This window comes from Syngnathus typhle, linkage group LG9, assembly GCF_033458585.1.
Source record: "Syngnathus typhle isolate RoL2023-S1 ecotype Sweden linkage group LG9, RoL_Styp_1.0, whole genome shotgun sequence".
Taxonomy (NCBI): Eukaryota; Metazoa; Chordata; class Actinopteri; order Syngnathiformes; family Syngnathidae; genus Syngnathus; species Syngnathus typhle.
The window spans coordinates 7,382,102-7,397,283 of NC_083746.1; the positions used below are offsets into that span (position 1 = coordinate 7,382,102).

The 15,182-nt window shown below is 41.2% G+C and overlaps 1 protein-coding gene across 1 annotated transcript in view; it reads left to right on the top strand.

The window, feature by feature from the left end:
• Positions 1-14,905, top strand: part of hs6st3b (heparan sulfate 6-O-sulfotransferase 3b) — a 36,548-nt gene extending 21,643 nt beyond the window's left edge. Inside the window, exon 2 of the mRNA XM_061287327.1 lies at positions 13,692-14,905. Coding sequence (XP_061143311.1) covers positions 13,692-14,436 — 745 coding nt within the window. The 3' untranslated portion in view covers positions 14,437-14,905. The remainder of the gene's footprint in view (positions 1-13,691) is intronic.
• The last annotated feature ends 277 nt before the right edge of the window (positions 14,906-15,182 follow it).

The window sequence follows — 15,182 nt, forward strand, 5'->3', positions numbered from 1 at the left end:
AAACCCCAAAACTGTCACCTGTGAGGCATCAAATTAATATATTATGTGAAACCACAATAATCATTCAATAAATAGAACATACATTTAAATTTCTGTCAGGCTGCTGATTAGGTTGGTATAGCTTTACAGAAACCGGGGCAGTAAAATCATTAGCCCGTAGGCGGTAGAATAATTACATTTTCATCCACTTATTTTAATAAATTTCTTTTTCTTGTGGTTCTTATGAACCACTATTCTTTCAACTCCCTGTAAAAAAAAAGTAATTAATTTGCAAAGATAGCTCAGATAGACCCCAAGCCACTTTTCCAGAGGATGCCTCATTTAAAAAAAAAAAAAGACTTATGGGTGGTGCAAACCTTCCAGAGAAATGCTCAATCAAACATTCCCAACCACTGTGTGGCGACACATTAGTAAGCTCATTTTGCATATTTAATTGCTCAGAAAAATTCTCTTTGTTTATGACAATAAATAACATATCATTCAACATAGAGCGGCAGTCCGAACATTTATATATTCCCTTATTCTTGGTGGTAAAAAAACAGTTAACTTGCCGCTATTCATGAAACAGAATATGCAATTTGTTTACAACTAAACCAGCCCAGATTTCACACTTTGTTATTACACTTATGAGTCAACTGAGACCCGATCCTCATTATTGCAGCTTATATACTTTCTGAGACAATTCAGTGCCAGAGATTTTTCTAATGTCAAAGATGTGCCTCAATAGAATTCGAGAAAGGCTGGAATCACAAAGGCACAACAAACAGAATGTATTTGATTTATTAGGGAACCACAGCTGAGAAAAGCAAGAAAGTTGACATAATAAAAGGAGGCATGACCATCAATCAATAAGTCAATTCAAGAGACAAGACCTGAACCTCTTTTAAAGGAATTTGTGCTTGGCCAAACTTTAAGCCCAGCCTTAATAAAAGTGAAGCTGTTTTCTATTCAGCATCAGCCGCTTGAACTATTAGCGCACCTTTTGTTCGTGCCGGCACTAGACGACACCTTTACTGCGCTTCGGGAAACCTGGCGGTCGCTTGGCAACATGGAGCAAGGACACCACCGCAGCGTTGTTGACAGAAACTCGCCTAGACCCAGACGCTTGATTTGTTCTCATGTAACAGGATTTTTATTGCAGACGTCCTTTCAGTGTGACGCTTTGTATGTTGAGACTGCTTGCTAATGTTTATGTGACCGATGTGTATATTAGTCAAAACCGCGTTTTAAAAATGGTTGAGTTTCATTAAAAGATGGGTTATAATTTTAAGAGAAAAAAAATCTGTTTGCTAGTACCTGAATTTATTAGGGGAAAAAAACCAAAATGCCATTTTGCTGTACTCACTCATTTGTAAAGTAGAAAGTACAATTAATTAAATATCATTAGAATATCATAAAGAATTTAGTTTATTTTAGTCGGACAATTCAAAAAGTGAACAGAATTAAACATTTAATTTCGATGATTGTATCTTACAGGCTAATACAAATCCAAAATCCATCATCTCAAGAAAAAAAGAATATTACATATGTTTAAAACAATATTTATTTAAATTTGGTAGGACTTTTGAAAAGTATTTTCCTCTTTAATGAACCTGTATAAAATGTCAGACTTTTTAAATTTCATTCAGAATGTAAAAATCTAAATAAAGTTTTCTACGATTTTCAAATGTATTGAGCGTCATCTGTACTTTATGACAAGCTATGGCAAAAGTTCCAGTCCAGGTAGAAATCGTTGCATCTGAAAATACCACCTCAACACAAATCTCTGCTTTGTGATGATCCCCGCCATTAATCTGCCTTTTGTTGCATTGTACTTTTGTGTTGTGTTCTCTAAACTCTGCAGTCAGACCACAACTGCGTATCCAGTCTGTTGTCCTCAGTCGGGGGTTTCACAAGCTGGGCTGCCAAAACTGAATCTGACCCTTTTGGGTCAATCAGTATTGTTGAATTGGTGATCCCTTTTCACTACATTCGTGTCCCAAAGTCCAAGGCCTAGTTGGTGAAATCCTCGGCACAGAGATGTTCAATACAGACCCAATCAGCGGTGGAGGGGGTTCATGGCAGAAAGAAATCATCAGCGATGGCCGTTTGATATCGTCTCTGCAGAGCAAAGTCACATAATCCAGTTTGTGTCCAAAAAAAAAATAAAAATATGAATTCAACTGCAGCCAAATAATCCCCTGAAATAACAGGCTTAAGCACTAAAACCCTTCTCTAATTTTATCTGGAATCTTCCAAACACTGACACCACAATGACATCAAAGCGGGACAGGAAATGCATGGCCAACAAATAAATAGACGGGCGAGTGGCATTAGGGCTTAATACGCGGCAGAGTGGATGGAGCTTTAGAAAAGCGGAGCTCGATTTCGGCTTGGAGAGACGCTCGATGAGACGCATCCAGCTCGTTCTGCCAGGGTCGCCAAATTGCACTTTTTTTTTTACGCTTTCACTGGATGAAACCATTTTTCAGAGTTGACTTTCTCGTCTGTCAAATCCAAAAGCTTGCAAAAGTTGAATTTAAAAACAAAAAACTATTTTAATTAAACCGATTTTTGTGTGTTTTCTTACTTGTCTGAGCTGCATTGTGTGGGAAGGTTAGACATTTGACATTTTGTTCATTTTTGCTTGGAAAATATTTTTTTTCCCCCTTTCTATGGGCTTCTTTGTGAGCCTTACCTCTGCAGGGAGCTTCCAAATATGAGACATTCCACCATGATGACTTCTCGCATGGCACATCACCAAGCGTGTTTGGTAATAACAAATTATTTCTACTAATAGACAATGTTTCCTAATTATCTTGACTGTTGGAACGCCGACTTAACGAGCACTTCTGACACCATCTTGCGCTGTAATCGTTTCAAAGTGATCTGTTGAAAAAAAGTATTTTTACCCGAGACCGTGTTGAGAACTTGGAATAATGTGTCAAACAGAGCCTCGTGTTCTCCACACGATAATTAGCGGCTGGCGAGAAGTGTGCGAAACTCAAGGACACAGCACTAACACCTACCAGCTCTCTTCTCCACCTTCACCAAATGCTTCTATTGCTCTGAATATTGCCTTTCTCTTTTTTTTCTATCTCTTTGCTTCATCACTTCATATTCATCCCCACAGGCTTTTCAGTACAGAGGAAATGAATGACACACCAACGAGGCGGCGGTTTCATCTTCCACTTGAAGTCTCTTTCAGTCATTTTCGCTTCCATATGCTCAGTCAGAGATGACGTTTGAGGATGAAAACCAAAAAGGAAATGTGTTGTGTCTTTGTGTGAAGAACATCCATCACCTGAGGACTCTTCTGAGTTTTATCTCATTGTCTCATCTACAAGACGATATACGAGCCATTTCTTGTTTTCCGTGTCTCTTTAGCGGTGAGCCGCGGCGGCTTTGCGAGAACCTTTTTCCCATCGTCCCAGAATGCAGTGCTACGCGCCCTAATTGGGGAAGGAGCCCAGATGCTAAATGGCAAAGTGAAAAGTGAGATTAATGTGGTATGAGGTCAAAGCTATTATGCAGTTTTCATTTATCACCTTAGCCCCAGAAAGGAGGATTCACTTTAAACGGACTTTGTTGTTGCTGAGTACAAACAAGCACGAATGGAGACAATTAAAATTGAATCAAAGTTACTGACGTGCAAATGGTGGGAAGCATCCGTTAAACACTTGTGTTCCAATTAATTAGGATATCAAGTTCATTTATTTCAGTTCATTACTACCTCCACTTGTAAATTACCCTTTTTTTTTGTCTTACGTTTCATGCAAAAACTGACACATTGGAAACAGTTCTCCTCAAAAAAGAGGCCAAGTGCTTATTTTGAGCTGTTTATTCCCACTCTTAGATGAAGTTTACTGTCAAACATAACATAAAACTAATATTATATGAAAGTCCGCCATTTTAATGCTAACACACAATACAAAAGAGAAACTAACATCGATGTCATGGCGGTATTAACTATTACAAATATTTGAACACAAATAGTGCAGCAACTCATGTAGACAGAAAATACTCCGACCATTCTTATGTTTATCCTATATGTGAAAAATGACAAATATTACTGTAGCTTACTAGGCTGACCCACAAACCCAGTGAGAACAAGCTGGAAAAAAAATAGTCGAGCTATGGCATGAGACAAAAACGTCGTCTTGTTCCCCAGAGCATAAACATGAACGCATACAACATTGGGAAATGATCATCTTGTGTAACCCGAACGCAAATCAATGTTAATGACGACATCGTCACATGACATAAGATCATCCATAATACTTTTCTTCCACTTGAATTCACCCGAGAGAGGATTCAGTGCTGCTGTTTTGGGTTAGCCACAAATCCGATTGGTAGTTAACTTTTTAATATGCGCACAATAGAGACTGTGAACTGAAATCCTAACAATTGCTAGTCTATTCAAAGTTTATTTGTAGTCGCTGAGACAAGCAGCGACTAATTGGGTCACATTGTTTATTAAAATGAAGACTACTTTTAGAGGGAATGCGCGAAATGGCTTTTGACAAACAGAGGCTTTGCGTTTTTTTCTAACCATCCTGATAGAAGTCAAACTGATTGCACATAACAACAGAAAACGAATGTTTACTCAAGAGCTTGCAAGCGTTCCATGAAATTGCACATTGGTGCTTGGAAAGAAAAAACTGCCATTGTCAACATAAGTGCATTCAATTATGGGGTGATTGTGCTTTAATCTGAAGTGCTGTGTGTCTCCACTTTATGACGAAGGCTAGAGCTTTTTTGATTGTCCGGAACGTGTGGAGAAACACTTTGGCCTTGTTTTTAAATAAAAATGGAAAAGCTCCATTTAAAGGTCATAGCATAATTTAATTGAATGTCTGGAAATCTGTCTATGTAAGAAAACACAGGCTCTTGAGTTAAGACCGCCGACGAAAAGAATCTCTCGCTGCTATTTGAAGCCATCCCGACAAGAATTCTTCAGACGATCTACTAAAAGGAATAAAAAAAAAAAAAAAAGAACGTAAAACCGTATAAATCGTAAAAAAAGAGACGGAACCGTCTGGATTTTAGTTTTTCCTCAAAGACAGACACGCGCTGATCCGCTGCCAGCCTTTTCAAGAAGTCCGCTACAGTTGTAAATAATTGATCCTCCAATATCCAGGATCCAGATGAGGTGATTAAGTTGCTCCTCTGATGGACAGCTGGAATGTGCTTCAATGTCTCGTGGCCTTGGGTCGCTCCAATCCCACTTTTTCCAAGCCTGTCTTTTTCTTCAACCTTTATTTACCTATTTACCGCACGGCAATACGGGTCGAACGTATTAATTCAAAACAACAACACTCAATGATTCAAGACGTTAAAAGGCTCCTTCAATTACACTGTGACAATTAGAATTAAAAAAAATACCATGTGCAGCTGGTTGTTAGAAAAGACATTTATGCTTAACTGCCTAATTTGCAAACATGTTTTGCATAAGTCATTTACTCAATGCTGATGGAGACCTCTTGTTTGTTGATATTCACTTAAGCTATAAAGCATTTTTTTTTAAATTCTCTTTTAGGAGTGTTAGTAGTGTTCCATCAGAGCATTTAAGGAAATGATTATTTTGCAGTATGGTTCCGGCTAAAGTGATGTGCTTCCCGAATGACGAAACATGGCACAAAGTCTGTAATGGGTAGGCGGTTGGATTCCGGGGAAGTTGGTAAGGCAGGCAGTTGGTTATGGAGCTCGACAGCAGGTAGAGAGCGTGAAGGCAGACAGGTTGATTTTGTGTAGGCAGGCTGCAAGTCTTGACAGCTACTTCCATCATTAACTCTCTTGTTGCACCTTTACACAAGTTAAAGAAATATGTGTGTGTGGGGGGGGGGGTGTTCTAGCTTTTATATCAGATCTACTTCCTTGCTTTTTCATGATTCTTCATAAGCCTGAGCAAATAATCAAATTCAAATAATGTAGTCGAATGTAATTTTCACTCACGTGCTTTATGGAAACACTGACACAGTTCATCTCTGCAAAGTTGCTTTTGTGCTGTTGAAATTGCAATCTGGAGCCTTGGGAGTCTTGCGCTGTTATTTGTGACGATTGCTTTGGATTTCTTGTTCCTGCTGAGGCGTGAAGAGCCCTCGTTCTCCAACCGAGAAGCTGCTGTGCAACCAAGTTCACTTCACACTGCATATTACAACCATTAGTGTACTTCAAAGGTAGCATCAGTTTAATTGGAATAATGGCATGACTTACAGTTTCAATGAAGTCTATTCTCCCCGCGAGTCGTTGGGATGATTGATGGCAAACGGAATGCCTACGTTCGGCCACATCCTACAAGCCACCTCTGACATTGTGAGAGCGTGCTTGATTACATGTCTTTGCTCTCTTCTTGGGCTCATAAGCGTGAGTGGCTGTGGGACTCTTGTAATTGGAAGGTGGAGCTTTTGGCCTCCAGCTTCTCGAGAGAATGTGACAAAGTGTCCTTGAGTCTAAACACCGGTCAGCTGCTTTGTACAGCTCAGTGCATTTACCGTTGCACTGATTTTTTTCAAATGTATACTTCACCCGAGATGCAGTATAAGAAATTGAGGGAATTTTAGAAACTCTTTATTTATTTTTTAGGATTTTTTTTTAATATTATCATATTCACATATGTATTATTGATATAATTTTAGAAACATAAGTTTATTTTAATGCCTCCTGAATGCTACCAGTCCAGGATGTACCTTGCCTCTTGTCCAAGTCGGCTGTAATGGACTCACTCGTGTCCCAAGTAAATGGACAGAATACAACACCAAGCACAGTCTTTTGCTGAGACCAAACCATTTTCCACAGGCTCTAAATTAGTTTGTCAGATTCATGCATTATTCACTGAGAAACAAAAGAACATTTTCCCAAAATGGCCTCTATAATGTTTGAAAACATGGATTTAAGAAGCTATAAAAGTTATAGGCTTATGGTTATTTAATTCTCGTGCCCATTGAAATTATTGTAGTCATTTGTTGTGACTGTTCGTAATGCAACACTGCTGCGGACAAAATCAACCAGTCCTAGAGGAACAGCCTTGGTATGACTGCAAATATTGTCAATCAATTCCACATAATCGACATATTATCATCTTGATGCAAAACATTAAACAATAGCGGTGTTTTCAGAAACAAGTACCCGGATACTCACCTTCACTTCTAACTCTAGGAACTGGCCCACTCTAATAGAAACGCAATTGAAAGTCATGTAGCACTTCGCTAAAACCAAATTTATTGCACTGTCCCTTCCACTGAGCTATTAAGTTCGCATCGGATTGGGCGCAGTCGAAATGACTGTCCATTCTTTCAGGATAAAATAGCTTAGTTATAAAATCAATACTAGCTCCATTGTTCTTGATTAAACCTATTTGTTATGTTGCGGTCTGCCGGGAAGTAAAATTACTCAAGATATTTGGGATTATCTGGTCATGGTTCATCTAAAAACCATCGAGTAGTTCGTAATGATCCCCGCTGCGATTTGTTTTTGGGGTCGACTGCATAATTCTCAGTCACGTAGCTATTTAATAATCTCGAAACACCGTGTGAGCAATAAAAGTGATTGATGGGGCAAGGTCACAGAGGATGAGAGGCCACTCAGTTAGCCAACAATTTTGTGCTGATAGCATCATGTACCGCGCATGGAATAATCCCTAAGTGGCCGAAAAGTACAAAAGTACACAAACAACCGATTTTTTTTTTCCCCTTCACATTAACTGCCGGTCGCTGTGGAAAATAGATGGATATATGTTTTGTTGTGTTCTATATTTAAACATATTGATGGTTGGTCAGCATCTTGAACCAGACATGGTTCCACTTTATAGAATCAATTATTTGATGTGCTGTGCTCCAAGACGTGCTACATTATTAAAGAAATGCATTTCAGACACTGGGTGACTTTTTGCCAAGTCGCTCATTTGGCCCAGCATGGCCCGAAATGCTTTTAAAAGCGGGTATCGTGTTGTGCTTTCATAATTCCCCATTACCGTTTTGCTGGAAGTAGACCATTTTTACTCTCGTTGCCAGATTAATGATGATGATGGACCACGGGAACTGGGACAAGAGTTGTCTGTACCCTCTTTGAATTGGGACAGCGCTTTTGGAAAAGGCTGAATGAAAACTGGGAATGTTGTGCGTCTGCGGAGGAGATTGATGAGATGTGAAGGTCCCATGGCAGCCTGCAATGCTCTCAGTGTCTTCAGCCTTGCCATTATATGATGTGATTGTGATGTTGATGCTGTGTGATTTTTCCACTGCCAGCTTGTGTGCTTGCGTGGCTCTTCTGGTCGTATTATTAATTCAGAGATTCGCCTTCCCTCTTCAGCCGTCTCTCGAAGAGAAAAGCGTGCAAGTGGTGGGATTACAAAAAAGAGGGTGTAATTAGAAGGGTGGTAAATGGAGTCTGCGCTGTCATATTACAATTTCTAATTGGTCTCAAACGACAAGAAGAGCAGTTAAAAAAGCGCAGAGTGACTCGCCGACAAAGCGGCTCATTCAAAATACCCGTCCGACCTATTCTCTTCATCCCAACCCAACTTGTCCAATTATTGTGCCGTTTTCTTATGCATGAGCCGTCACTTGCATTGAATTTTTGCCTCATCGAGCAACTCGGGTCCTGATTTGTCGCTTCAAAAGGGACTGCGGTATATAACACCGTCAGCCATTAGCAATTAGCGCTGGAAGCTGTTGTGATTCAAATGAGTTTGAATGGAGAGGAATAGAAAATACCCAATTGAAACATTATCTGCATGTTGAAGAATAATAATTCATAGATCATCATGTAGATTTGAACTCATAAAAAGTCTACACACCCCTGTTCAAATGTGTTTTTTGGTGAAAATGAGACCAAGATGAATCGTTTCAAAACGTCCTGTTAATTTGAGCTGTTATTTAAAGAGCCTCTTGTTAGTCCCCCCCAAAAGTTTAGATATTCTAGTATTCATTTCCTGACATTTTGTGTTTTGCTTTGTAAATCCTGAGGACTTATAGATATATTTTTAAAGCGCTGCCTGAAAACACAATCCAAAACCCTTCTACTACATCATTGTGCTTTGCATGCAGATCCGCCACCCCATAATCAAGTCATTTTAATCAGTGCTAAATGTGAAATCCATATTTTGCCTTTATGTCATTTGACCCTGAGAAACTTTTTTGTAAGCAAATCACATAATATACCTCCTTCATAGTTATAGTCAATTCAAGCTCAGAAGAATTTTTTGTTTTGTCTTCAGTTTGAGATTATTGGCGTCAACGCATTTGTTCGACGTCCCAGCCGCGCTTTATTTCTTCAGCTGCGTGACATTGTTCGTCTTTCCTTTGTTTCCCACAATGAAGGATGAGATGTTTCTCCCTTTGAAGGACAATTTCCCCTCCTGTTGTTATCTGCTCTGGGTACAAGCATGCTCTGTTTATGCGTCATGCGATGCACAAGCGACGGCGGCGTCCTGACAACTAAATGAAAGGTCCCATCCTTCTTCAAGTTTGCTCCCGGATGACACTCCTCGCCCCCATTCCGTCACCATTAAAACGCCCCGACACGATGCGAGGAATCTCAAAAACGGTCCATTACGGGCTGCCACGGGGATCGCAGACACCATTAAGGGATGGTATCGGTTACAAATAATGCATGTCTGCAGTCTTATTCTTATCTATCTGGGAGGAACGGCACAGAGCGGGGCTGCGTGCGGATGCGGAGATGTGCCGCAGATACACCATAACGCCTGCCAAGGACATTTCCTCGCAGGAGAGACGCTAAAGTGAGGATTGGAGCCAGATGACCCTGATGTAAAGCATTTAAATACCCGCGTGAACAACCCACACAAACCTACAGAGCTGAGTAAAGCGCACTGCAGTCGGTGCCTCTGTATTGTTGCATCCTGGTCACCAATTGAAATACAGCGGTGCCTTGAGATACAAGTTCTATTCGTTCCTTGGTCGTGCTTGTAATTGAAAACAATATCTCAAATTATTATGGATCAGAGAATGTCCCGGCGGATGGACAGCTATAAAATTATTTTGCGAGAAAACAAAGTATATGAATTGTTGCAGAATCTGAAAGTGTTCGACACCTTCCTTGTACTGTTGGCTGTCAGACGAACGGGTTGCGAACCCTTTCAAGCTTGCGACAATTTCTAAGACGCAATTCTAAAACTCGAAAGGCTCTACGTTTCATTTGGAAATGCCATTAAGTTCACAGGCAGTTATGTCTTTTTAATGAGAGCGCTAAATTGGCGTCATATGAAGCGATTTTTGTGCAAAATGAAAACGGCGCACACCATGAATGTCAAGCAGCGGAGCGACCAAATGGTCTTGGATGCGGGGAGGCACGATTCACGCTCACCGGCACCGCCTGATGAGATAGAGAGGTGGGGGTCTCTCTCTCTCTCTCTTGTCTCCAGTGGAAAATAGTTAAAATGTAATGAAGCCAATTTGCCCGGCGCTTTCTGGGCTTTGACAGTTACATCAGTACTGATGCATGTGTAATGTGATGACAGCCCAGCACATCCGTGACGACTGATTGAACGCTCAGCTGCGGCTAAGGAGAATATCGGATTGTTGTTGTTTTTGCAAAATCGAGAAGAACATTGAGATGTGTCAAATCTGTTGTTCTCACCTATTAATAGGAAGCTTTAAAAGAAAACTGCTTTTTTGTAGTGATTCTGGGTTTTTATTAGGGATGGGCGTAATAACTGATCAATTGATTAGGTTTATTGACCAGCATGTCTGCCTCACAGTTTCTCAAATATCAGCCTTTCTGGAGATTCCATCCACCCGTGGTTATAAAGCAAAGAACTGTGAGTTTCTGTCACCAAAATGCATGGATGTATTTAGTAAATAGGGCCATCGTTTATAAACAACAGCCTCTCGAAATATCCACGCTTGCTCCTTTAATCACACGAGTCATGTCTTTTTTGTGGCTGTTCTCTTCTTCCTTGATAATCAGGTCATTTTTTGTGGTTCAAAAATTTTAGATGTTCGCATTTTGCTTATTTTGTCTGTTGTGTCTAGTTTAAAAAGAAAAAAGCCAACAAGTTTGACAACTTTTGTCCTTGGCGCTGCTTTGGACACAAAGTGACTAATATGCAATAAAGGATTTCATCCGCTGGCAGAACAAAGCAAAAAAAAAAAGATTATTTCGTTCTTTCCCAGGGAGCTGTAAATTGAAACTTCCTCTGACTTTGAGAGCAGAGGAAGAAAGCTGTGAGCTGATTATTTTCTATGGTCTCACTGGCCTTGCTTCTTTGTATGGAATAAATGTGTCAAATCACATGAATTGTTATACACCTTGAAGAACAGACATGTGAATGGGTTTAACTGATTGGATCATTTAAATGAAATTGACTGTTATTAGTATGACGGACGCCCGTGAGGTGGCACAGTCCACTTCCATGCTGGTTAAAATTGTTCACAAACTATCCCATAGCTGTTCTTACCTTTCACTTCCTCCAGTTTGCCAGCCTTTGCCTAAAGAAAAATAATGGAAATAGATTACAATGAACCCTCATTATTAAATTCAAATTATAATTATTAGGAGCTTCTGGGATATAATTTAAACTAAACGTAGCATTGTATTACTCACTTGGTACACTCCGCAGCAAGGTCGGAGTCGCAAAGAAGAAAAGCAAATTGCAAATAGCATGAATAATGATGATTGCGCCATTTTGGTGCTCCATTTTGAAGTCATTGTATTTCTATTGGTCCGGTGGAGGTGTGAGACTGCACAGTACAAAAGTGTGTTCTAATGTAATAAAACGTTCTTTTTTTTTCCCTTTCTTTCCTCTCTCAAACATTTTGGACGTAATTTGTTAGGGGACCCATGATTGTGTTCATTAGAGAATACGAGTATGTCAGCTCTCAGCTGACATGATCTGGTATCAGATGCTCCGTTCAAATCTTGTCTTGGGGCATCGGGTGCGAACAACCGGAACGACCCAGTGGTCATGTAGCTGACAAGTACATGTCTTCATGACAATCACGCACACTAACCCCGGTTTTCCTATAGACTCAAGACCACAGAGTTTTTTGTTTTTTTTCCTTGGGAGCACCTTGCGGCAGTTAAGTTCCAAGTCTTTTGTGTCATGCTTTTAAAAATAGAACGCTATCTCAACCTGAAATTGTCGGCCAAGATAGAATCAGCCCTACCGCCGCGTCCCCTCGCGCTCTCATCAAGCTTCGTAACAGAACAAGCGAAGGAGAGTGATGGCTGTTATTACAGACTTCAGGTGGAGGGCCACCCGGAGAGAGCGAGAAAGACGGCGAGTAGAGATAAACAGCGTCCAAAGAGCAGATTGACAAGCGAATTCAGCGGCGTGATTAATGTGACAACCTTTGAGAAAAGGTTATGGATCCGTTGGGAACACTAATGTGTGCCGGACATGGAGGAGGAAGAGAAGAAGGGCAGGAGTCAAGCGAGGCTGGAGAAAGTCATTTCACTTGTCGGCTTTCGTTTGCCGCCCCCAGCGCCGATCCTCAACATTATTATGGCATCATTTTCATATTATCATTGGATGTCTCCTTCCATTAAATATATTTTAAAAAGCTGTCCTGCATACATTCTATGTGCATTTTTTTATATGCTCCACAATTCCAGATGGAATTTTGGATACATACGACAACAGGTGAAGTGTAATCATTAAAGTGGAAAATCCGATTAGTGTGGGAAATTGGTTGCTGATTAATCGTGTCTAGCAGCAATTGAGGCAAAATGGAAAGGAGATCCTGCATTGTTGGTTAACTTGCGTTTTTAATTAACCAACTCGAGCAAGAGCGTAAACAAGCAGCCGTGACACCTCAGGTCACTTTCTAACCGTAGCTCCTCCCCAAAATACAAAGATATTTATTTGCAAAATTCTTGAAGACCCCTAAAATTGTCTCCACAAAATGACGCTAATATACGGTAATTTTCGGACTATAAGTCGCGGTTTTTTTCATAGTTTGGGTGGGGCGGCGACTTATACTCAGGAGCGACTTATATACACAAAAAATGGGGGGGGGGTCGCTTTTTTGGGCATTTTATGGCTGGTGCAACTTATACTCCGGTGCGACTTATACTCCGAAAATTACGGTAATCGTTAGAAACAGAACGGTGATGAGTCCCATCTTATTCCAAAAAAAAACAACCCTGCTGCCTCTCTTCTTGTTTTCTCGCTCGTATTCAGATTTTCTAGAAGCTCATGTTCAATGTGCTTTTGTGAGAAAAGAATCACACATACAATTGTGTACTCATTTTAATTGATCTGTTTTAAAGCTGGATATTGTGGTCAGGGTATCTCCTCTTTCTCTTCATTACTGATTTATGATTAACTTTTCGTCTTGACTGCGACAATGTGACTGATTTTCCGGTTAACGTTGATGTAAAGCCCAGTCGTCGTCTTTCCAGCGCACGCTAGAGAGGCTCTAAAGAAGGGATGGAGGGGAGTGTACTGCGGCGTCACTCGAGACGGAAACGCCTGAGCCTGATGTGTGCTGACGCTGATGGTGCACACGGGTGACCTTTGGGCCGCAGAGGGCACTCAGACATCACCCTCTACATGACTTTTAAGTCCCAAACAGACGAGAAAACGTCTGTCTGTGAAACTTTGACAGCCGGCATCTGCCAACGCGCACTCACTCACTTACTTGCTCATCAAATATGGAAAAAAAAAAATTAATCCACAAGAGTGATGTTCAACAGTGGGAAAAAAAAGATTCAAAAATCTCACAGCATTGTTTTTGTCTCTGTTCTAGGAACTTCTACTACATCACCATGCTGCGTGACCCGGTGTCCCGTTACCTGAGCGAGTGGAAGCACGTCCAGCGCGGCGCAACCTGGAAGACGGCCTTGCATATGTGTGACGGGCGTTCGCCCACCCAAAACGAGCTGCCCACCTGCTACAACGGCGAGGACTGGTCGGGCGTCACCCTTTCCGACTTCATGCGCTGCCCCTCCAACCTGGCCAACAACCGGCAAGTGCGCATGTTGTCCGACCTTAGCCTGGTGGGCTGCTACAACCTGTCGTCCATGAACGAGAGCCAGCGCGACCACATCCTGCTGAGCAGCGCCATGAGCAACCTGAAGAACATGGCCTTCTACGGCCTGACCGAGTTCCAACGCAAGACGCAGTACCTGTTCGAGCGGACGTTCAGCCTGCGCTTCATCTCGCCCTTCACGCAGATCAACAGCACGCGCGCCGCCAACGTGGACCTGAGCGAGGCCGTGCGACGACGCATCGAGGAGCTCAACTTCCTGGACGTGCAGCTGTACGACTACGCCAAGGATCTGTTCCTTCAGCGTTTCCAGTTCACCCGGCAGAGGGAGCGCCGAGAGGTGCGCTTGAAGAGACGCGAGGAGCGCCGTTGGATACGCGAGCAGCAGCAAGCCGAGCCGTGGCCGTCCAAACGCAAAGCGCAAGCTCCGAAAAGCCTGGAGAAGGACCACAATGACTTTGCCAGCACCACTGAGGACTACACAAGCCAAGTGGCTCGCTGGTGATGCCATTCATTTCAATCACTGTCATTATACACTACTCACAAAAAATTGGGATATTTGGCTTTAGGGTGAAATTTTAGGATGAATCGAAAATGCACTTTTAAAGTTCTACGTCGGTCTACGTTCACCTCTAAAGGTTTCAGTACATTTTAGGGTTAATCTAAAATGTCACCCCAACATCCCAAAGCATTTGTGAGTCGTGTATATTGTCATCGTATCATCATTAATGTGTCGCTCAGCTTTTCAGTGTGCACTCGTCTTTCTTTCTAACAATGGTTCTCAAACTGGGGTCTGGAGTTAGGGGGTCCACAAATAACTTGCCCTAAATTATTCTCAGTTACAAAAAATGCATATTTACTATACAAATGAGAACGAACTGATGTGACAGTAAAACAAACTAACATACTTTGAGCCAATGTTGAGCCACTAAATCTCTACATTAATAAAGTCACATTTATTTGAACAAAAGGAATATTATGATCCATTTTTTTATTATTTGATTGCCATTAGGATCACGATGGTGTTCAATTGCCCCCATGTAAGAAGTCCCGAACCAAAATTATTTGAGAACCCCCATTTTACAAATATGGACACTGCCTCCAGGTGCCCTTTTTGGTGTCTTAAAACTCTTCAAATGCTGTGTTTTTAATCATGTCATCGCTGCCTTGGGTTTTTTTTCAAATGCAGCTCTTGCCAGAAAAAAAATAACAATCAGAAGCTGCTTTATTTAAAAATTACATATAAAAAAA